A 22,963-nucleotide genomic window follows, 5' to 3' on the forward strand; every position below is an offset into this window, starting at 1 on the left:
ACCCAAAATGAAAATTTGTCATTTATTCACCCCCATGTCTTTCAAAACCATAAGACTTTATAGTCTTATAAGGGACCATAAGGGACTTCATAAGAGATTTCAGTCCCTTTATTAAAGGACTTGTTCACCCCAAAATGAAAATGTCCTAATCATTTACTCACCTCAATGCCATCCAAGATATCCATGACTTAATTTCTTCAGTGAAAGATAAATTAAGTTTTTGAGCAACCAACTGAGTTGGTTGCCATTTTGGATGGCATTGGGGTGAGTAAATGATTAGGACATTTTCATTTTGAGGTGAACTAATCCTTTAAATATCTTCATGTGTCCAAGATTTCCAAGATTAACAAAAGTCTTATTAGTTTAGAATGACATGAGGGTAAGTAAATTATGATAGAAATTTAATTTTTGGGTAAATTAATAGCCCTTTAAATTTTTTTTGACTGATTTAGCATTTTGATTGTTAAGGTTTTTTTAATATAGGATTTCTAAATATTAGATAGCCTACATAGAGGTTTTGACTCAGAGTGTAACAGACTTGTCGGCACCAATAGCATTGTGGGTAAGTGCGTCGCCATGTAGAGCTGTTGTGCTTCGGGAGACCGAGTTCGAGTCCTGCCTCATGGACTTTTCCCAATCCCGCCCCCCTCTCTCTCCCACCTTACTTCCTGTCTAGCTACTTTCCTATCCTAATAAAAGGCAAAAACGCCAATACTAAATCTTTAGAATGTAACACTTGTTAGCAGTTGAATTTGAAAACATTTTATCAGAACAAGTTAAATATGGTCGGAAAAATCTGTAAGAAGTCTGGAAATTCGAGTCTGGAAAAGTAATTTTGAAATGAAAATTGTGTAGGAACCCTGATACATCCAACATTAAGTATAGCCATTTTAAGTTGAAACAATATGTTGTATTAATAATGTCACACTTACTGTTATTTAATGTTTTTTTCATACATAAAAAGATATAAGAATTTTTGGAAGGGGGTCCCTCATAAAGGTTCATCATATTTGGGGGTCCTTGGCATCATGAAGTTTGAAAACCCCTGCCCTAAAGCCTCACGGTCTTCCTCTGAGTCCGCACTTTCACAGCGTAATGCCGCTTTGACTGCCGGGAAGAAGTTTGCTGTGTAACCCGCACCAATGGGGGCTTGGTAGAAGTGCGCATCGAGGGCGCATATCGACCTCAAAGGGGTCGCTCGCGAGCAGTGTTGGGGAAAGTTTCTTTTTAAAAGTAATGCATTCCAATATTGCGTTACTCCCTTAAAAAGTAACTAATTGAGTTATGTAGTTACTTTTTAAGAAAAGTAATGCGCTACGTTACTTTTGCGTTACTTTTTCTCACCTGGGCTAGGCTTGTGTTTTTAAATTTTTTTTTATTATTATAACAAAAAAGTTATTTTTTTTGTGCAAATGTAAAGACCTCTTCAAACCAAAATTGAAATAATAAGCCTCAGGCTGAGGTAAAAATGCAAATTCACACATGAACAGTAGAGGGCGCAGCTCTGCTGTGCTGCCATTCTGGATAATGGTAGAATAGGACGCAGGAGAAAAAAAGTTTTACCAATAAAAACAAAAAATCTGAACTGAATCATCAAAGGTTAGCAGCAAGACATTGGTCAATAAAGGTAGATTAAATGCATACAACTATTTGTTTTATTTGACATTTAATTATTGGAGGTTTGCAAAGTACTCTGATTTTTGCATTTGACTGATTTTATACATTTTGAGGAGTACAGAATCTTTATTGTGCAAGTGAGATGAATAAATGCTCACATTTAGACTAGAACTACAATAATAGTTTACACACAACGCCTCTGCACTTATTCTTGATTTGTCTCAACATGGGGGCAGGAGAGCTGTCAGTCAAATAAACGTGAAAAAGTAACTCAGATATTTTGTTGTAAATTTGAAATGTAATGCGTTACTTTACTAGTTACTTGAAAAGTAATCTGATTACGTAACTCAAGTTACTTGTAATGCGTTACTCCCAACACTGCTCGCGACCTAAATGACAAATGGGACACCCTATATCCGTTAAGTCCACGAGACCGCAGGGTGTCCCATTACAGTCCACAAGACCGAAAGTGCATATGAAGTGTGCCATCTGGGACAGGGCCAAAGGATACCTGAAACAAATCAGCGTTAGCTTCTGTGTCTTCAGCAACCACTCTTTGATACTTGTCTGTCTTTTTTGGTGATCGCGCGCAATCTTCACGTGATGTGCAAACTACTGTCTGTATGAGTGTTTGTGTGTCACAGTGCATCAGCGCAGTAGCTCAATATAATGAAACACATCCGATGGTCTAAAATCACTTTAATGTCCAAACTGGCAAGCCTTAAAACTAGGGCTGTCAAAAGATAAATCGCGATTAATCGCATCCAAAATAAAAGTTTATGTTTACATAATATATGTGTGTGTACTCTGTTAATTATTATTTATATATAAATACACACACATTCATGTATATATTTAAGAAATATTTGCATGTATATACTGTATATACATTTATATAATCTATAATATATATAAATATAAATGTTTTATATAAAAAAATAATATTTTTTTCTTCTTAAATATATACATGCTTGTGTGTGTATTTATGTATAAATAATAATTAACAGAGTACACACACATATATTATGTAAACACAAACTTTTGTTTTGGATGCGATTAATCGCGATTAATCTTTTGACAGCCCTACTTAAAACACATACAATTGACAAAGTTTACTGAAGACGCTGTCTGCATGTGTTGACTCGACTGGACAGGCGGAGTAACGGGACTACACGCGTGGTATAATCAACATGGATGAATTACGTCGGTTGGAAGTTACGTACTTTTCGATTAATCGCCCAGCCCTAGAACGACATTATCTTTGGTGGGCAACGCTTTAATGGCCAGGCAGTTGGTCTGGCTAATGCATTGATTCTTCAGGCATACCAGGCTGACCTGCTAAGACAGTGTTTCCCAACCGGGGTGCCGCGTAAAAGTCCTTCAAATATATAAAATTTTGTTTTCAAATTTTTCAAGTAATTATCTCTTTGTAAACTTTTTTCAATGCATGCAAGTGCTGCCGTATGTTCGAATATGACCAGTCATTTTCGCCATCATCACCCGGGTTTAGTGCCAGAAGACACGAATGAGAAGTTGCGCGCACTGTGAGAAAATGTGTCTCTGTGCACTCATCCGAAAGCTGCAGTCATCCGAAAGCGCGCACACGTCTCACAGCGCGCAAATATTGAGTTATCTTTCAAGTCTTGTTCTTGAACGGACAAACTCACACAAAAAGTATGTCAACATGTCCATCTTGATGAGTATTCTAGCAGACATAGTCTGTATATGCCTTAAGTAAACTTTATATAGTCGAGAAAGGCGACGCATATCCATTAGGTCTTAAAGGGGCAGTAGCTTTTACTGCTGTCTGTTTAATGTCAAACAACAAAAGACAAGAACATCACTCACTCACTGCTCTTGATTGAATAGCTTTTGTAAGTTTAATAGGATTAATCTTTAATTTATACACTCAAATATGCAATGCTATTTTACATTTGATCAATTTCTGTACCTGTAAACTAATGTTAGACGTACCTGATAAACCTGAAAAGCATAGTTTATTTTATTAGTATCTTTGCTCAATAGTATTTATTTGTATTTAAATGATTTGTTCTTATTATTTTCTTTATTTTTATTTGACAGTAGTCCCTTTTTTCCCTGAACATAGCAAATACTGAACCGTACCGAAACCGGGAACCTAAAACCGTGATACAAACCGAACCGTGAGCAATCTGTACTGTTACACCCCTAGCGTAACGTATGCGAAGGGGTGCCACAAAATGGAGAACATTTTCAAAGGGTGCCATGACCGAAAAAAGGATGGGAAACACTGTGCTAAGGGACCTGGATGAAGTGAGTAGGCCACCAAGGAGACGGCCCGTGCCATCCATGACAGCAGTGGTGGCTATGTAGAGACACTTTTGTTTTTTTCGTGAGGATGAAAGATTTCCTCATGAAGATTTCGTGATTGTGTAATTTGTGTGAGGACGAAAGAATTCCCTACGCAGATTTTGCAACAAGTTCAAGTTAGTCACATGATTTCGGCACATTGATTAACACATTGGATACATTTTCTTTCTGTATTTTTCGTTTTTTGTAATTTTTCTCTCACTTCTGACATTTTAGATGGATTTTTCCACTTCTGTGAGGAACACACGGTGCAGCCTGCCTGCCTTTTAGAACAGCTTTCGCATAAGGAACACACCTATGATTCCTTAAAATGCTGCCTACTCATTAGATTCTGGACCAGAGCCACAGAGTGTGACAGCAGCTTTGCATAAGGCTTTGAAACAGATGCAGACAGCAGAGGGAATGACATGGAGTGAGTTGTTTGTTGTGTCTAGCGGTGCTGATGTGAGTTCACAGTGCGAGAGATCTGAAAACACCAAAGAGTGCGGAGATAAGAGAAGTGCAATGAGCCTTAGATGAATAACACACTCACACACAAGCGCATAGACATGTGGGCGTACACATGTAGGCATAAACATTTGAGGTGACATGAGTTGGATACGGCAGTTGAGTAGCTACCAATAGTGGCAATCTCCAGTGACCTAATGCACCTTAAGCACTTCATAATTCACATGCAAATATGGGAATATTGCTGTGATCGCACAATGATTTCACAACACTTCTCAACACGATAAGAGAGGATTCTTTTACGCTATAACGGATAGGGATCAGTATAAAACTGATCGCAGCAAGAATAGAATGGAAATGTGTGGTGTGATTCTGCATGTTAGACGTGTTCCTAGGGTTGCATGATAATGATGATTATGATGATTTTGCTCAAAATGCATGAATAATAATCACCATTGCTGCCATTTAAGACATTTATTCATACATATTCACATTTTGACATCATACTGAAATAAAATCTGTTTTTGGACTAACAATAAAGTTTAAAATCCTGAATCTTACAGGATATTTTTATAGTACAATGCCATCTCATATGTAAAAATATCAAGGAGAATTTGATTTATCTTTAAAAATCAGTTTTCTACATGTATAATATACTGACAACCATATTATTAAAGGTGGTAAAGAGAAAGCAACATGAGGAATGAAGTAGCTTTTTCCACAAGCTGAGGTAAATACTAATATATGAAGATGCACAGTGTCATACACACAAATACAAAACACCATCATGACACTAACACAAGATGTTACAAAAACATAATTTACATAACTGATGAAAACTACAAAGAAGTATTTTGGGCAGTTCCATGCAAAGGTCCTCCTTACCATGTCAAAATAAAGTGTTTACCAAAAGAACAAAACCCGTTTTAAGTTGTCCATTTAGGTCTGTAATATACTGTATTAATGTGCTGTAACAGACATTTTCAGAAAATTGCCTTGTTTATCCACCACATATGAGGTGAGCAACAATGCTAAAATTACATTTTCACCCAACCATATTTCATGCTTTCAAAAGAGGGATCAAAGACCCACCTTTTTACACTAAGTCAGTTTAAAAGTAAGCATTTTGCAGAAAGATGGAGGCATGCCTGAGAAATAAATACACTGATTTTGTCATAACAACACTTCCTGTTGAATTTATAAGGGCTATAATTAAGAGGTCAGTGCTCTGTCACGTCCATAACGTTGTAAAAAAGGTCAAGTTTATATAATATAACAATTATAAATACAAATAACTTGACACTTTATTTACAAAGCTAAATTATGTCTATGCTTATTAGGATTACGACAATTCATCTCACTACTTTGCTCTTGACAACCATGCAAATGTGTTACAGACGTGACCGTTACGGATGCTTCATATTAAATCATATGCATATGAATATTGCTGTTTGAGGTGTACCGCATATCAGTGCATATCCAATAATCTTTGTGCTTTGTTAGTTTCAATACGTAAAAAGTTCTCAACTTTCAAGTTCAGTCGATTTTATAACAAAATTCAAGCAATAGATGTGGCTAAAGCGTGACTGCAGTGCCTCAGTGTAAGCGGCAGATCAAGCACATGAACCGATCTTCCCTTCTTCTTTTCCAGTTAAAGAACGAAATATGAACATCAGAAGGTACGCTATATGATACAGTACAACTTACAGAAGAGCATTGTGTCTTTTGCCTCTTGGTTAAAACAATATTCATCATAATCCTCTGATCAAGCTGACAAAATAATAATAATGACTTTAAACTTTTAACTGCATAAACTGGCCAAAAACCGTGTGATCATTTAGACACAAACCATAAAACTGACATGATTGCGAGCGCATCTCACGCCTGCGGACAGTGTCAATCTGTTCACCTGACTGTAGGGGAACCCTGCGATTTGAACTCCTATATGAGGAACATTAATATTTCTTTATGCATTTTAGCAAGCAGTTCTGTTAGAAGGAAAATCGTGTCTCTAATTTGAGCCTTGAACAAAGCACGCGCTTGTCAACATGAGAAATAATCCATAATATGTTTTTAATGTCTTTAACTCTTATATTAAGGGACTATGTATATGTATATGTATATGTATGTATATATATATATATATATATATATATATATATATATATATATATATATATATATATATATATATATATATATATATATATATATATATATATATATATATATATATATATAAAATGTATTAAATACATTCTCTAAGAATTTATATTTCAAGTTTTGACCTGCAAATGTCACGCCCATAACACTGGAATTGCCCAGTTATTTCAATGAAAAACCATCAAATATGACTTGTTACACAGAGAATTCTGTGAATAACAATTTATAGATTTTCACTTTATGCAATTTTACAGTGAAATTTACAGTAAAGTCCTGTGTTTTCATGTAAAATTACATAAAATATCTTATTAGATCTAGTAAGGGAACTTACTGTTAACTAATTTACAGTGTTTTACTTTTACAATTACGATAATTAGTTTACATCACTTTCATTTGAGCAGAAATATCTCAATAGAAATGGCTAAAGTCCAACATACATGTTTCATTACACTGTAAAATCGAATTAGTTAGACTTGAAAAAACATGCAAACCGATTGCCTTAAAAAAAACAAGTAAAGTGAAATAGGAATAGTATGTTGTGCTAACAAATGCTTAGTTAGTATAGTTCGCTTACACAAGAGTTCTAGTAACTAAAAATGAAATGTAGAGAGTGCTTGATAATTTACTTTAGATTTACTCTTGATTTAGTATAGCAACCATTGTTGTTACCATTGTTGTGTTTTGATGCTGAATGCTGAATGTCTGTGTGTGTCTCAAGCATGGTCAAGATATTGTCACAAATATAGAGGGATTATCAATCAACCCAATTAAAAGTTTCACAGGTGTTTATGACGTAAATGTTAGCAATAAAATTGTAAACAATCAGCATTTGACAAAAAGGGAAATATTACAATTTTCCTTAATTTCTGACTAAATCATTAACTATAGTTACTTATTCAGTCAGAAGCTAGGTCAACTTTTAAAAGCAACCTATTTATTACTTCTCTTCCTTTGAAACCAAAAAACTGTGATTGCTTGTTTCATCGCTGCATCCATAGGGAATTACAAGGGAACACTGATTACCATAATGGTGAGCTTTAGTTTTTTTTGGGCTTGACAACATGGCACTCAAACCAATCCATTAATCTTAACTTGGGTCTTCTGAGTAAACAAGGAATAGTATGTGAATAGTACAGATTACTAGATTTTTACACTTAAGTTAAGACATTAAGTAAAGTTAACTAAAAAGTGTTAGTTAGAATCACTGCTGGATTTTACAGTGTACGTTTAATTAATCTAGTGAAGCAGATTTTTTTTGCATGGATAGATGAAGAATCATTTGCAAAAGCATCACAGTGGTTTGTGAATCATTTTTTGCCAGTGGTCTCTGGTGAGTTTGAGATGATGATGACGATCTGATGGCCATTACAACCAAATCAAGAGAACTGAGTCTGTGTTTCATCACACATGACACTTCTCTCACCATCTCCCTGTGGATCAATCTCCTGCTGCGCTTTTCACATAATGTACAGCAACGGTGCTTACTTCTGCACGACCTTTTAGGAAATGAAGGTCTGATAAAGCCATTAAACAGCTCGGGGTTCAAGTGTTTGCCCTTTGACCTTAATCAGGAAGCACCGCTGATCTTACGCTTCCCCTCGTGTGAATGTTTGATTGCTCCTCTCAGCGGTTCTCTCTTACGTTGTCTGTTCAGTGTCAGCCGACACCTGGATTTTTGCTTTTCAACGTCTAATTCAGTTTATTCCCTTTGTAATAAGACACATTTGATAGATTTAGACAATTGAGTCTAGTAGTCTTTTTATATATTTAAATTAAACCAGCCCAACTTTGCTGACTGCTTTAACTCAAGTTAATAAAGGGTAGGCGTTCGCGAACACGGCTTTCCTACAGTCATGGAAAACCTGGAAAAACAAGGTGATCCCAAAAGCCTGGAAATGAATACAAAAATGTTAAAAGTTATGGAAAAGTCATAATTCCTCAGCACACAGGCTCCAGAGAGCCGAATCTGGAGACATTTAATGGGGTCATTTAAATCTAACTTCAAGGATTGACGCCTACAAATGGAAAGTCTTTCTTTTCAGTGTAAGCTAAAAAAAACAACAACTCCAGTAATCATCAACAATTTAGAAATTCGAAAATATTTCTGATATAGAAATTTGTCTGATACCAAGAGCTGATATTTATATTCCTACAGTTTTGTTGAAAACATTTTGAAAATTAAATAATTTTTTTGTCTAGTCAGAGGGAGAAAATGTCTTGTCTATCATAAAAACACACTAATCAGGCTCAGGTTAGTATAACCTAATAATCCTGACCAAATTATACACTCACCTAAAGGATTATTAGGAACACATGTTCAATTTCTCATTAATGCAATTATCTAATCAACCAATCACATTTCACAATCTGCTCAGTTACTGGGATTTTCACGCACAACCATTTCTAGGGTTTACAAAGAAAGGTGTGAAAAGGGAAAAACACATCCAGTATGCGGCAGTCATGTGGGAGAAAATGCCTTGTTGATGCTAGAGGTCAGAGGAGAATGGGCCGATTGATTCAAACTGATAGAAGAGCAACTTTGACTGAAATAACCACTCGTTACAACCGAGGTCTGCAGCAAAGCATTTGTGAAGCCACAACACGCACAACCTTGAGGCGGATGGGCTTCAACAGCAGAAGACCCCACCGGGTACCACTCATCTCCACTACAAATAGGCAAAAGAGGCTACAATTTGCACGAGCTCACCAAAATTGGACAGTTGAAGACTGGAAAAATGTTGCCTAGTCTGATGAGTCTCGATTTCTGTTGAGACATTCAGATGGTAGAGTCAGAATTTGGCGTAAACAGAATGAGAACATGGATCCATCATGCCTTGTTACCACTGTGCAGGCTGGTGGTGGTGGTGTAATGGTGTGGGGGATGTATTCTTGGCACGCTTTAGGCCCCTTAGTGCCAATTGGGCATCGTTTAAATGCCACAGCCTACCTGAGCATTGTTTCTGACCATGTCCATCCCTTTATGACCACCATGTCCCCATCCTCTGATGGCTACTTCCAGCAGGATAATGCACCATGTCACAAAGCTCCAATCATTTCAAATTGGTTTCTTGAACATGACAATGAGTTCACTGGACTAAAATGGCCCCCACAGTCACCAGATCTCAACCCAATAGAGCATCTTTGGGATGTGGTGGAACGGGAGCTTCGTGCCCTGGATGTGCATCCCACAAATCTCCATCAACTGCAACTCACCCTATAGTGTTTTTCACGTTAAGCGTTTTAAAAACGTCCCGCTGTTATAAGTGATACTGAAATATTGCAGCAGGTGCTGTATATGGATCACAAGTGCCCAAAACGTGCATCTTGTTCACATATTTTTGTTTTTAAGATGGAAAATTGACATGCTTGTGCTGCAGTTCTATGGCTTTTTTGCCCTTGCGACAGTCACGTGACCTATGAATAAAGGCCATTACTGGCTGGGAAAGAACAAGCTTGCTGAAGATTAACAGGAAGAACTTTAATAGATATTTAAAAACATTTTCGTGCCCAATACAAACTCAACAGGGTGGACATGTTATGTGTTACGCTATTAGATAATTCACCTAAAAATGAGGAAAAGAGAGAAAAGTGTATGACTAATACTCTGTTCTTGGAGTTGCTTTCTCTTTAAAGGAAATTGTCATGTCAAGCAAGTCATTTGATTTAGGGAATATACTTAAGATTTTAAAGGGCAGTTATCAGCAATTAAATGTAACAGGGTGGAGTGGAGTTTGAGGAACATAAACTAATTTAATGGTTTTACACAGTAAAACAAAAGTCCAATCACAATCAAAATATATAGTATTTTATGTCAAAGAGAATAAGTAAATGTATATATAATGCTATAAATTTGCTAATTTAGAAATATGTGTGACCTTTATTTCAAAGTGAAGTTGAGAAAACAACGTGATCATGGGAACGGGGATAATGGGAATTAATATATTTTTTTTAATGATCATTCGTTCAGTACTGAATTTGTGTTCATTGGGGTACATCTATGCATGAAAAAATATGTGGCATGAAAGTTTATTAACATTTTATGTAAAAAATTGTTTCAGGGGACATACAATTTTTTGAAGGACGTCTCTCCCAAAGCTGCATTTATTTGATAAACAAAAAATACAGCATAAATACAGTAATATTTTGAAATATTATAACAATTTAAAATAAGAGTTTTCCATGTGTCACATGATCCTTCTGAAATCATTCTGATATGATGATGTGATGCTCAAGAAACATTTATGATTATTATCAGTGTTGAGAACAGTTATCCTTCATATTGTTGTGGAAACATCAACACTTTTTTCAGCTTTCACTGATGAATAGAAAGTTAGTTCAAAAGAACAGCATTTTCTGACATAGAAAGCTTTGTTACAATGTAAATGTCTTAACTGTCGCTTTTGGTCAATTTAAATGATCCATTCCTTTGCTGAATGAAGTAGCTGACACTGTTTCGTTTAACAGGATGGAGAAAATATCTTCTATCTGGCTTTTGAAGACATTGAGACGGATACAGAGCTTCTGATTGGTTACCTGGACAGTGACATGGAGGAGGAAGAAGAGGACCTGGAGGAAGAGCAGGACATCAAAGACGAAGATGAGAACAGTAAAGAGAGCAAACACCTCAGCACAGAAACAGGTGTGTGTGTGTGTTTAGTGTCTCTGAAATATAATATAGTATTTAATATAGGATTTAGTATAATGGTAATTTAATATAATAATAAGTTATTCAGTAACACTTTACAATAAGGTTCATAAGTTAACATTAGTTAACTACTTTAGTTAACATGAACTAATAATGAACTGCAATTATAAAGCATTTATTTATCTTTGTTAATGTTAATTTAAACATTTACTAATGCATTATTAAAATCTTGCTAACATTAGTTAATATACTGTGAACTAACATGAACAAAAACGAAGATGAACTAATGCTGAACAGAGGTGTTGTTCATGTTAACTAATGCACTAACTAATGTTAACTAATATAACCTTATTGTAAAGTGTTACCAGTTATTCTCATGTTTATGATAAAGATAAAGTAGGTGTTATAGGGTTAAACAAACATAACCAGTCATCAGTCAAATATAATAAAGATTAACTTTCCATCCTGAATTATTCTACTCTAGACTTTCCAAAATCAGACATTGAAACATTATTTGCAAGAAAAAATATTTATTGCTTTTGAATTATGACAAAAATGTGCTTATTATTGTGCTTAAGTCCAAGAATCCACTGCTTTCATTATGTTTTATGAGAAAACTCATATCAGTCGAGCAGTAGTCCCTAGATATGTGTGTGTGTGTGTGTGTGTGTGTGTGTGCAGAGCTGGTGATTAAGAATGAAGATTACCCATGTCTGCTGTGTGAGAGCAACTTCCCCAGTGAAGACATGTTAGCGGAGCATCTCCAGAGTTTTCATCAGAGAGGAAGTACAGACGACAAAGAGTTTAAATGTCGCTCCTGCGGAAAAGAGTTTCCTGTCAAACAGGCCCTGCAGCGCCAGTCAGTACCACACACATACTCACACTCTCAGTATACAGCTAACCAGTGTCTCATGTGTGGTAATGCTGATATCCTGTTTATTGGTAGTGTTCTTCACTGTACAGAGAGCTCCGCTTCATCAGAAGACCCTTCAAAAGTTCACCAGTGTGCCCTGTGTCACAGCACCTTCTGTTCAGAGTCCAGGTACATGAATCTTGAGTCGCGATACCGGCTAATGTAGCAATAACCTGCTTCCATTCTTATGCACAATACCCACTTTTCACGATCACTCTATTTTTGCATTAAATATCCAGTTTCATCTAAATTGTTGATGCTGCGCTGCTGTACTCCATTACACGCCGCTCTGTTTGTTGCTAGGATGACAAAAGTTAAATGTTACATTTTTAGGTTGGTCAGCCTCAGCGGTCAAACGGCGCTCGTCACTGTCAGAATGAGTGAGATGGCCAATCACATCAAAGAAGGCGGGGTTTACCGTTAGTGCGAACACTTTAGCTATAGCAGTGACCGAGTGTGTTGTAAGATGTGAGTAGCTAAACATTTAATATTTGACAACTGTTTTACGATAAAAACGTTCAGGCAGGTCACGTCAGTCAAACTCGCATCAGCTGATCACGTCTACCTATAGGAATACGACGTCTATCACAGCGCACATATATAAGCTCCTTCAGTACTATCAGCATTTATCGCGTTCTCCAGAGCTCATTTACCCCTCTCCATCCCCAGCTCCTCCTCTCGTCCAGTCAGGATTTGTATTCTGATTCCGCTTAATATTGACATTAATGATATGCAATACATGATGTTGGTTCTGTTCTGTTTACCCTAATGGTGCGTTCACACCGGATTCGCGCAAGTGATTTACATGTTAAGTCAATGCAGAGACGCGAAATGGCATTCTGCGGCGCGATTCGCGCGAATGAGGCGGCGAGATTCGCGCGATTCACACGATTGAGGCGGCGCGAAGGATGCGAATTGAGCATTTTGAATGCGCAAATCGCGGGAAACGCGCGAATCGCTCAAGTTGAAAAATCTGAACTTTGCCGGATATTTCGCGCCGCGGTAACCAATCAGGAGCTTGCTCTAGTAGTGACAACAATGAGGAGAAAATCTGTATATTAATATCTGGTTCAGACAATATGATTATCACTGTGATAACATTAAATGACATGAAACACAACACAGTCTCTTTTTGTTAAATGCAAGTTTATGTATGATCAATAATACAAAGGTATAAGTAAAAAGAAGCCCCGCCCATGACGCAAATTCGCGTCTGTTGTGCAGTGAATTCACGCGCGATTGAAACGAGTAAACTCAAAATGTTCAAGCGTCCACCTTCGCACGAATCACGTCCGAAACGCCACATAAAGGGGGTTATCGCTGCTCTCCCGCTCTTATCCTGTGCACAGATGCGCAGGGAGTTCTTGCCCAGAACAGAAACATACAGCCAATCCAAACTGAATGCTTATTGTCAATCAATCATCTTTGACGATAGTGGTCGTGACAGAATTGGAACTTTTACTATTCTTATATCTTTTTCTGTATTTCCTGAATGTAGACATGGTTACGGCCCTGCATTACAGGAGTATTAGGTATGGGTTGGAGACAGTGTTTCATGTTTATTTAACTAAAATTCTGTTTGTGGGTGACAGTTTTGAGCAGCATAAAGAGGTGTGTAAAGGAGATGGTCGGTTCATCTGTAAGGCGGAGAGCTGTGGGAAAAGATTCAAGAGTAAAGACACTCTGAAGAAACACAAAGGCAACGTACATACAGGTTGGTCACACACACACACACACACACACACACACACACACACACACACACACACACACACACACACACACACACACACACACACACACACACACACACACACACACAACGAGAGTGAGGCAAGTGTGAAATTACCCGTCTGTAATGAGACTCTAATCAGCGGCTGTTTAACATCTTCATTAATCTCTTGGTTTCTGATCCGCTCTTCATCCCCTCGGTCTGTCAGATAAACGTTAAACGCTCCCTCCCTCTCTGCACTCATCTTTTCACCAGACTCTCAGCGCGTCTGTCTCTCTGCCAGAAGCGCAGACAACTGAGAAAATTAGTCAAAGACCCCTAATCGGCTGATGAAAGCATGTATTAGAATGTTTTCAATATTATTGTCAGTAATTATAATTGGACAATTTGGCCACATGCAAGTCAATCAGTCATTTACAAATGAATCCAAAGTATAAAGCTGAATGATTAACGAGTGCTTGTGGAAGTGCTTATATTAACTACATTAATGATTGCGCATGTTTTGCTATAATAAGAGTCTTTTAAGGTGCTGTATGTACGTTTTTCTCTTTACTAACGCATAAAAATACCATAATATGTTTGCAGATATTTAGGAAACATGTTCACACACTTGTTTCTCAGAAAACCAATGCTACAGCCAGTTATTCTACTTTGAAATGTGCGTTCCGTGTCTACCCGACCTAAAAAGTGTCTACCCGACCCGACTCTAAATATCTCTATGAACAAGAGCATATTAAAGGAACACTCCACTTTTTTGAAAATAGGCTCATTTTACAAGTCCCCTAGAGTTAAATAGTTGAGTTTTACCGTTTTTTAATCCATTCAGCCGATCTTTGTATCTGGCGGTAGCACTTTTAGCATAGCTTAGCATACATCATTGATTCTAATCAGTCCATTAGCATCTCATTCAAAAAATGACCAAAGACACTTTCAATATTTTTCCTATTTAAAACTTGACTCTTCTACAGTTACATCGTGTGCTAAGACAAACTGAAAATGAAAAGTTGCGATTTTCTACACCTATATGGCTAGGAACTACTTTCTCATTCCTGCGTAATAGTGGCGGATCTTCGCGGCCGTGCCATGGCTGCAGCGGCGCAATGATTCGTTGGTATTCTGTGAAACATGGTGGTAGTTACACCTTGGACTTACTATCACATCCCTTTACAACACACAGAACCAAGGCTAATCACACAGCTAAATCCACAACACAATTTGTCGGCTGCAAGCCTGAAACTTTCTCTGCAACTACACGAACTTAGAGCCGGTCACATTGAAAGTTACCTAGCTGGGCTACTTTCAGGCGCTGTAATATCATCGCGCCGCTGCAGCCATGGTACGGCCGCGAAGATCCGGCACTATTACGCAGGAATGAGAAAGTAGTTCCTAGCCATATAGGTGTAGAAAATCGCAACTTTTCATTTTCAGTTTGTCTTAGCACACGATGTAACTGTAGAAGAGTCAAGTTTTAAATAGGAAAAATATTGAAAGTGTCTTTGGTCATTTTTTGAATGAGATGCTAATGGACTGATCAGAATCAATGATGTATGCTAAGCTATGCTAAAAGTGCTACCGCCAGATACAAAGATCGGCTGAATGGATTAAAAAACGGTAAAACTCAACTATTTAACTCTAGGGGACTTGTAAAAGGAGCCTATTTTCAAAAAAAGTGGAGTGTTCCTTTAAAACGCAGATATATAACGCTCGTTCCTGTTGCGTGTCCTCAAGCTGGCAACCCGTCGAGTCTGAGGGGGAGGGGAAACCACGATCTCCAATATTTTGAATATGGACTGCAGTACCTATTTCGACCACTAGCTGTCAATCCTACATACCGCACCTTTAAAGTTGACATGGAAAGCAGGATATTTTAGCTGTTTTGAAGTAAAGGTTTGGTGTACTATTTAGATGTAAACATTGACAATGCAAAACTCTCTCACTAGTCTTTTCCATTGTTCAGTGCATCGTGGGCTGTAAATTTTGGCTCTGAATCGGTTCCTCAAATGCACTGAGGGATGGGATAGTGCCCTCACCACATCAGGTTATCAGAATTTAAAAAAAAAATTTAACTTAACAAACTTGCTTTGCACGCCAACAACTCACAGCGCATATTTAGTTGATAGACACCACCGTCCTATATTTTTTCGCACTGCACAGCTACTCTAGACAATTTGTTTTACCAGTCTCTTTTGCGATAGCATTTTTTTATTTATGAATATTATTTGTGTGAATGGTTTGCCATTGTATTTGTTATATATTTAAATCATTTCAGATGTTTACATCAAAGCCAACGGGAGAAGATGATTAGTCACTTTGGATGTTAAAATATTTTCAAAACCACGAGTAACCATGTCCTAACCAGAAGCGATGCGATAAGATTCCAGCGACTAGCAAATTGTCTATCCACACCAGATGTGACACGACTACAAAACGTGACAAAATCAATCAAAAATCACAGCCAATCAGTAGAGCGTGTGGGCGGAGTCTCGCCGCAAAACACACTGCATTCGCTACGAAATGCATAAGTACATCAAATTCTTAAAGATTACACCATTTTAACACTATTAAAAAAACTGAATAAGTGAAACAATCTGTGTCATGGAATACACTTGTTTGTTCACACTGAGTTCAACAGTTTGAACATTTGTTTCCTTTAAAGGATTAGTTCACTTCAAAATGAAAATGTCCTGATATTTTACTCACCCCATCTCATCCAAGATGTTCATGTCTTTCTTTCTTCAGTCGAAATCTCATCTCTTCCGTGAGCACTTAACCTCATCTTAAAAAAAAAATATTTTGCTCTATTCCCTCCCTACTCTAGTTTATGCTACTCTAAGTAATATCCAAATCCACTTTTTGTGATTACTCGTCTACTTGAAATACAATTTTTGAGGAAAACATTCCAGGATTTTTCTCCACATAATGGATTTCGATGGCAACCAACGGGTTGAAGGTCCAAATCAATGCAGTTTGGAAGGAAGGGCTTCAGAGGCTCTGCACGATCCCAGCCGAGGAATAGGGTCTTATCTAGTGAAACCATCGGCCATTAATGTATATACTTTTTAACCACAAATGCTTGACTTTGGTGTTGTGCTTCTTCAAGGCGTGTCACGTCGGAAAGGTCACGCCCGTGGCGTACGTGGAAGTACTGACCCGGTGTTAAAACGAATGTGCAAAGACTAAATCAAATGCCTTTTACAAAAATAAAGGTAATACAACGATGTCGGTAGATTTTGAAGTTGGAAGGAGAACATCGACCTACATCACGGTCGTGACCTTCTCGATGTGATGACATCATACGCAGTGAGGAAGAACAACACTCGCAAAAGTCGCGTATTTGAGGTTAAAAAGTATATACATTTAAAAAAAAAAAAAAATGTATGGCCGATGTTTTCACTAGATCAGACCCTATTCCTCGTCTGGGATCGTGCAGAGCCTCTGAAGCCCTTCCTATGAAACTGCATTGATTTGGACCTTCAACCATTGGTTGCCATTGAAGTCCATTATGTGGAGAAAAATCCTGGAATGTTTTCCTCAAAAAACTTAATTTCTTTTTGACTGAAGAAGGAAAGACATTAACATCTTGGATGAGATGGAGGTTAGTAAATTATCAGGACATTTTCATTTTGAATTGAACTAATCCTTTAATTTATTTTGAAGATCTGAGGTGAATCATTGTCGCTTTCAGTACGGATATAAAGGTCACGCAAAATGATGTTCAAATTCACATTAAATTCTTTTAACGTTAAATAAAGCACATAATCAGTATCTGAGATTATCATTGTCATACTTTCTATGTTGTTGTTCCAGCCGTGACATTGCAGAAATAGAAACTGTTTCTAAAATGCAATATCATGTATCGTCATCGCGGCTGGTTAGGACACGGTGTAAGAGTGTGCTCATATTTACCTTAGTACGTCGAAATTCCATGGGCAAAATGCAGTTATTTCAATAGGAACTTCCCCATGTGGATTTTGCACCAGATTCAAGTTTGAAGATGTAAATTCGTCGTGCTGAACAATATAATAGTTTTGAAATTGTTTAGTTTGAAATTGATCTCTGAGTAAGCAGTGCTTCACGTATCGCTACACTATTGATAACGAACCTTCTTTTCCCACCAAATCACCTAATTTCGCTAATGTGATCACGCCTTAACACTTGTAAACAAAAACAGAAACGTCAGAAATCATGGTTTGTTACGACGACACGATTTTTACCTCATTAACATGTGAAAGGCCACAGTTACATAGCAACACTTGTATGCTTGCCAGTATGCTGAAATTAACCAATCACAAATGCGTCATTTACATAACGACATTTTAAAGATACAGTACCAAAAAGTAAAAGGATCACAGGGCGAGATGGTGGAAAATAACTAAATATATGCTATTAATAACTAAGGGGGCATTTACACGACAACTAAAAGTGGAAAATGTCTTATGCATTTTGGCTGTTCAGTTAAATGAAAACTGCGTTTTTGCTGCCTGAAAATGCTACATTTTGAAAATGGGTTTCAAAGTGCAAATCTTTTAAAACGATACCTGTATCCTCTATGTTTAAACTTAATAAATGTGAATTTGTAAAAAACATACGTTAAAGATTGCATATGTGCGCAGGTGCATAGTGTTTCTCTACAAAGTGACATCGCCAGCTACTGGCCTGGCAGCAGAATACAGCGTTTTTAGTCGCTTTCCCCATGTAAATGGGGATTGTTTTGACAATGTTGTCATCTGTATGCAAAAATCATCAAAAGCACAACAAAGGAAATCATTGTCGTGTAAACAAACCCTAAATTACGACTGCTTTTACTGCAAGAAACCCTGACTGACATTAAAGTGGATTTATAACAGAATAAAGTGCTACAAAGGGGAGAATATGGCATTTCAAAGCCTTTTAAAATACCAGTGCTTTAAGAACTGTTATTGAGGGATCTTGTATCCACTTACTACTCTATGGGAAATACATGTTAACTGACCTTTCACCCCTGTTAAATATACTGTAGTTGTTTTTGCTTTTGTCTTGGTGGTGTATTTCATGCTGAACCAGGAACTGATTTATTTAAGGACTTCCTGATGTTTATTTGAAAGACTGTTTGAACTGATGCAGTGTCTCCATTAGCCTCTCCCCATGGCATCAGGATGTGTCCTACCACTCATGTGATGTATGATCTGTGTGTGTGTGTAGGGAGTGCTCGCAGGAAGTTGGTATGCACCATCTGTAGTAAGAAGTGCTCATCCTCACTCAACCTGCAGGAGCACCGCAAGGTCAGATCACCCCTCCATAAATCTCCTCTTATCGTTCATCCTGTCCATCTCTTCATATTTCTTACCTTTTGCTCATCTATTTTGTCTTTAATCTTTCTCCTCTGTCATCTATCCATCTGTCCTTTCTCTGGCCCTGTCTCAAATGGCACCCTCAGCCCTTGCAGCTCTCCATACTTTGAGTTCATGCTTCTAGCATCTGATTCACTACAGGAATTATGCAAATCAGGTAATGGGACATGTGAATATAGTGCTGAAAACAATTGGCACCAGGCAATTCCTCCATCTTGCAGGCTGGATCTGAGCGCTCGGTTGTGAAGGATGAGACAACCACAATCTGACATACTTTAACGGGGCTTTAAAGCATCCACCAGTCCACCACTGGGATCCAGACCTCTGAATCTGCACTTTAAAATAAAACATTTGGCTTACGGTCAGTGGTAATACTTCAATGTTAATTGTGACACGCAAATACTGCTGAACTTTGTGAATAAAACACAATTATAAATCTATAATTCTTTATAAATTGTATTTACAAAGAGTCATATTTTTGGTTTGTTATTAGATCGCCTTATTGCAAAGAACACACAGTGGAATATTGTTCTTTGACCTACTGTAATGCTTATACACAGGTTTTGTAACCACTGCCGCTCACTGAAATGCTACATTTATAGACTGGAGACTTGACTTGGACTTGGACCCCAAAGACTTGAGACTTGACTTGGACTCCAAAGAGTTAAGACCTGACTTGGACCCAAAGACTTGAGACTTGACTTGGACATGGCCCCCGAAGACTTGAGACTTGGACCTGGCCTTTAGTGACTTGTGAACATGTCTGCCAAATATACATGTGACACCAAATGTTACTATACATATACACAAACATCTGACTTGGATCCTTAAGACTTGAGACTTGACTTTGGTCCCCAAAGATATGAGACTTGACCCGGACCCCAAAGACTTGAGACTTGACTTGGACCCCAAAGACCTGAGACTTGACTCGGATCCCAAAGACTTGAGACTTGACTTGGACCCTAAAGACTTGAAACTTGACTTAGACCCTAAAGACTTGAGACTTGACTTGGACCCCAAAGATTTGAGACTTGGACTTGGACCTGGCCTTTAGTGACTTTTGAACATGTCTGCCAAATATACATGTGACACCAAGGGCCCTATCTTGCACCCAGCGCAATTGACTTTGTACACCGACGCATGTGTCATTCCTATTTTGCACCCGCGCAAAGCGCGCTTTTCCCTCCACAGAAGCACGTCGCTAAACTAGTGAATGAACTTGCGCTACCTGGGAGGTTCAGCGCAAAAAAGGAGGCGTGTTCCGGTGCAAACAATCCCTGGTGCTATTTTGCTGTTCCATTAAACAATTGCGCCACTGACCAGAAAAAACCTAGTCTAAAGTCAGTGGCGCGTTGCGCGTTGTTCATTATGCTATTTTAAGGGCGCATGCTTGACCATAATGTATAGCGTGCACAACGCGCATACACTTTGCTCATGTAATCTACACAGATGCAACAGTTATTTTTGCAAATCATAAATTGTTACACTAAAAAATATTAACACATGAGATGACGGAAATCATTGTGGTGTGCCACGAAGATGTGAAAAAATAGGCATAAATCTAGCTTACAAATTATTCAGGCTAATTGTAGTCTAATAATTAAGGAGACCTGTTTGCCCAATAGTGGCAACTTCTGGCAAGACATATATGTATATAAGGACATCTAACAAATTGGTTTGTCCGTCAAGAACCAGGAAAAAAAATCGGTGAGGGTGGACGCAGCGATGTCCTCTGCTGGCGTCAGGTCCTGAGTAGAGGCAGATCCACCTCCCGTTACACGGCGTGCCCGATTGATGCTGGCAAGCTTGGACTTTCCCCGTCTTCTGATGTCATTGTAGCGCTTGCGGCACTGGTGCGACGTCCTGGGGATGCCAGCTGATGAAACAATTGTGGCTATTTCCTCCCACGCCTGTTTAACCGACGCTATTTTGGGTGGGTTTCTCCCATCCCCATACAACACAACTTCTCTGTCTTTCACTGCTCTTACAAGAACATCAGTCTCCTCGGCTGTGAACCGCTCCTGGCGTGCGCCTGGTAAATACGCCATAATAATAGCAATCCATAATGGAACTTGCGCACCTGCTTTTACAGGGAATGTTGGATGACGCTCTGATTGGTTTATTCACGTTACGCCCAAACCACACCTATGAATAATGAAGCTACTTCAGACCAACCCATTTTAGATTTGCGCCGGGCGCAAGAGCCATTTATCCCGCCGGGAAAATAGCAACAGCGCCGAGACCCGCCCACAAAGTTACTTGCGCTTCGCGCTTTGACACTTGCGTTTCAGATCGTTAAAATAGGGCCCCAAATGTTACTATACATATACACAAACATGTGACTTGGACCCTTAAGACTTGAGACTTGACTTTGGACCCCAAAGACATGAGACTTGACTCGGACCCCAAAGCCTTGAGACTTGACTCTGACCCCAAAGACCTGATACTTGACTCGGACCCCAAAGACTTGAGACTTGACTCGGACCCCAAAGACTTGAGACTTGACTCGGACCCCAAAGACTTGAAACTTGACTTGGACCCCAAAGACTTGAGACTTGACTTGGACCCCAAAGACTTGAGACTTGACTTGGACTCCAAAGAGTTAAGACTTGACTTGGACCCCAAAGACTTGAGACTTGACTTGGACCCAAAGACTTGAGACTTGACTTGGACATGGACCCCGAAGACTTGAGACTTGGACCCGGCCTTTAGTGACTTGTGAACATGTCTGCCAAATATAAATGTGACACCAAATGTTACTATACATACACACAAACATCTGACTTGGACCCTTAAGACTTGAGACTTGACTTTGGACCCCAAAGACTTGAGACTTGACTCGGACTCCAAAGACTTGAGACTTGACTCGGACCCCAAAGACCTGAGACTTGACTCGGACCCCAAAGACCTGGAACTTGACTCGGACCCCAAAAACTTGAGATTTGACTCGGACCCCAAAGACTTGAGACTTGACTCGAACCCCAAAAACTTGAGACTTGACTCGGACCCCAAAGACTTGAGACTTGACTCGAACCCCAAAAACTTGAGACTTGACTTGGACCCCAAAGACTTGAGACTTGACTTGGACCCCAAAGACTTGAGACTTGACTTGGACCCCGAAGACTTGAGACTTGAGACTTGGACTTGGACCTGGCCTTTAGTGACTTGTGAACACCAAATGTTACTATACATAGACACAAACATAATATCTATCACTGCAACTACAAAATCACAAAAATACAATTATTATAATCAAAAATAAATGCACACTTAAATATGACTAAAGCATCACATTAAAAGGACAAATGGGGCATCTTACGGTCACACATGAAGGTCACTAGATAAATCCACGTCAAGTGCGCCATTTAGGACAAGGCTATCTATCTGTCCATCTCTCATGTCTTGCTTGTGTTCTTGACTTCCTCTTTTTCATCTGTTTCATCAATCATCTGTGTCATTGTTTTTGAAAAGCCCCCCCCCCCCCCCCCCCCCCCCCCCCCCCCCCCAGAAATGTGGCTGTCTTGGACTCTGGTTCGCTCTTGTATGCCGTCCATTTTTCTGTCTCTCAGTAGGAGGTGGGCTTCATGTTGATGTTGTAAGGTTTTCCACTGGTGTGAGTGTGTATAGAAAGGTCGTCTTTTGTTTCACAAGCTCATCCCTGTGGCCCTCGTGAAATTTAAGAGCTGGGAGACCAGACTGCCCGGCCTTCCTGCTGGCGTCAGGGTTCCTTCTGCAAAAAGACCTGATTAATATCAAACAAACAGCTT

General features: G+C 38.6%; 1 protein-coding gene across 1 annotated transcript in view; it reads left to right on the forward strand.

The window, feature by feature from the left end:
- Positions 1 to 22,963, forward strand: part of prdm5 (PR domain containing 5) — a 132,260-nt gene that overhangs the window by 15,575 nt on the left and 93,722 nt on the right. The window contains exons 4-8 of the mRNA XM_079802787.1: positions 11,041 to 11,215; positions 11,903 to 12,080; positions 12,168 to 12,263; positions 13,727 to 13,848; positions 19,048 to 19,127. Coding sequence (XP_079658913.1) covers positions 11,041 to 11,215; positions 11,903 to 12,080; positions 12,168 to 12,263; positions 13,727 to 13,848; positions 19,048 to 19,127 — 651 coding nt within the window. The remainder of the gene's footprint in view (positions 1 to 11,040; positions 11,216 to 11,902; positions 12,081 to 12,167; positions 12,264 to 13,726; positions 13,849 to 19,047; positions 19,128 to 22,963) is intronic.

Source organism: Gobio gobio (genome assembly GCF_949357685.1).
Source record: "Gobio gobio genome assembly, chromosome: 21".
Taxonomy (NCBI): Eukaryota; Metazoa; Chordata; class Actinopteri; order Cypriniformes; family Gobionidae; genus Gobio; species Gobio gobio.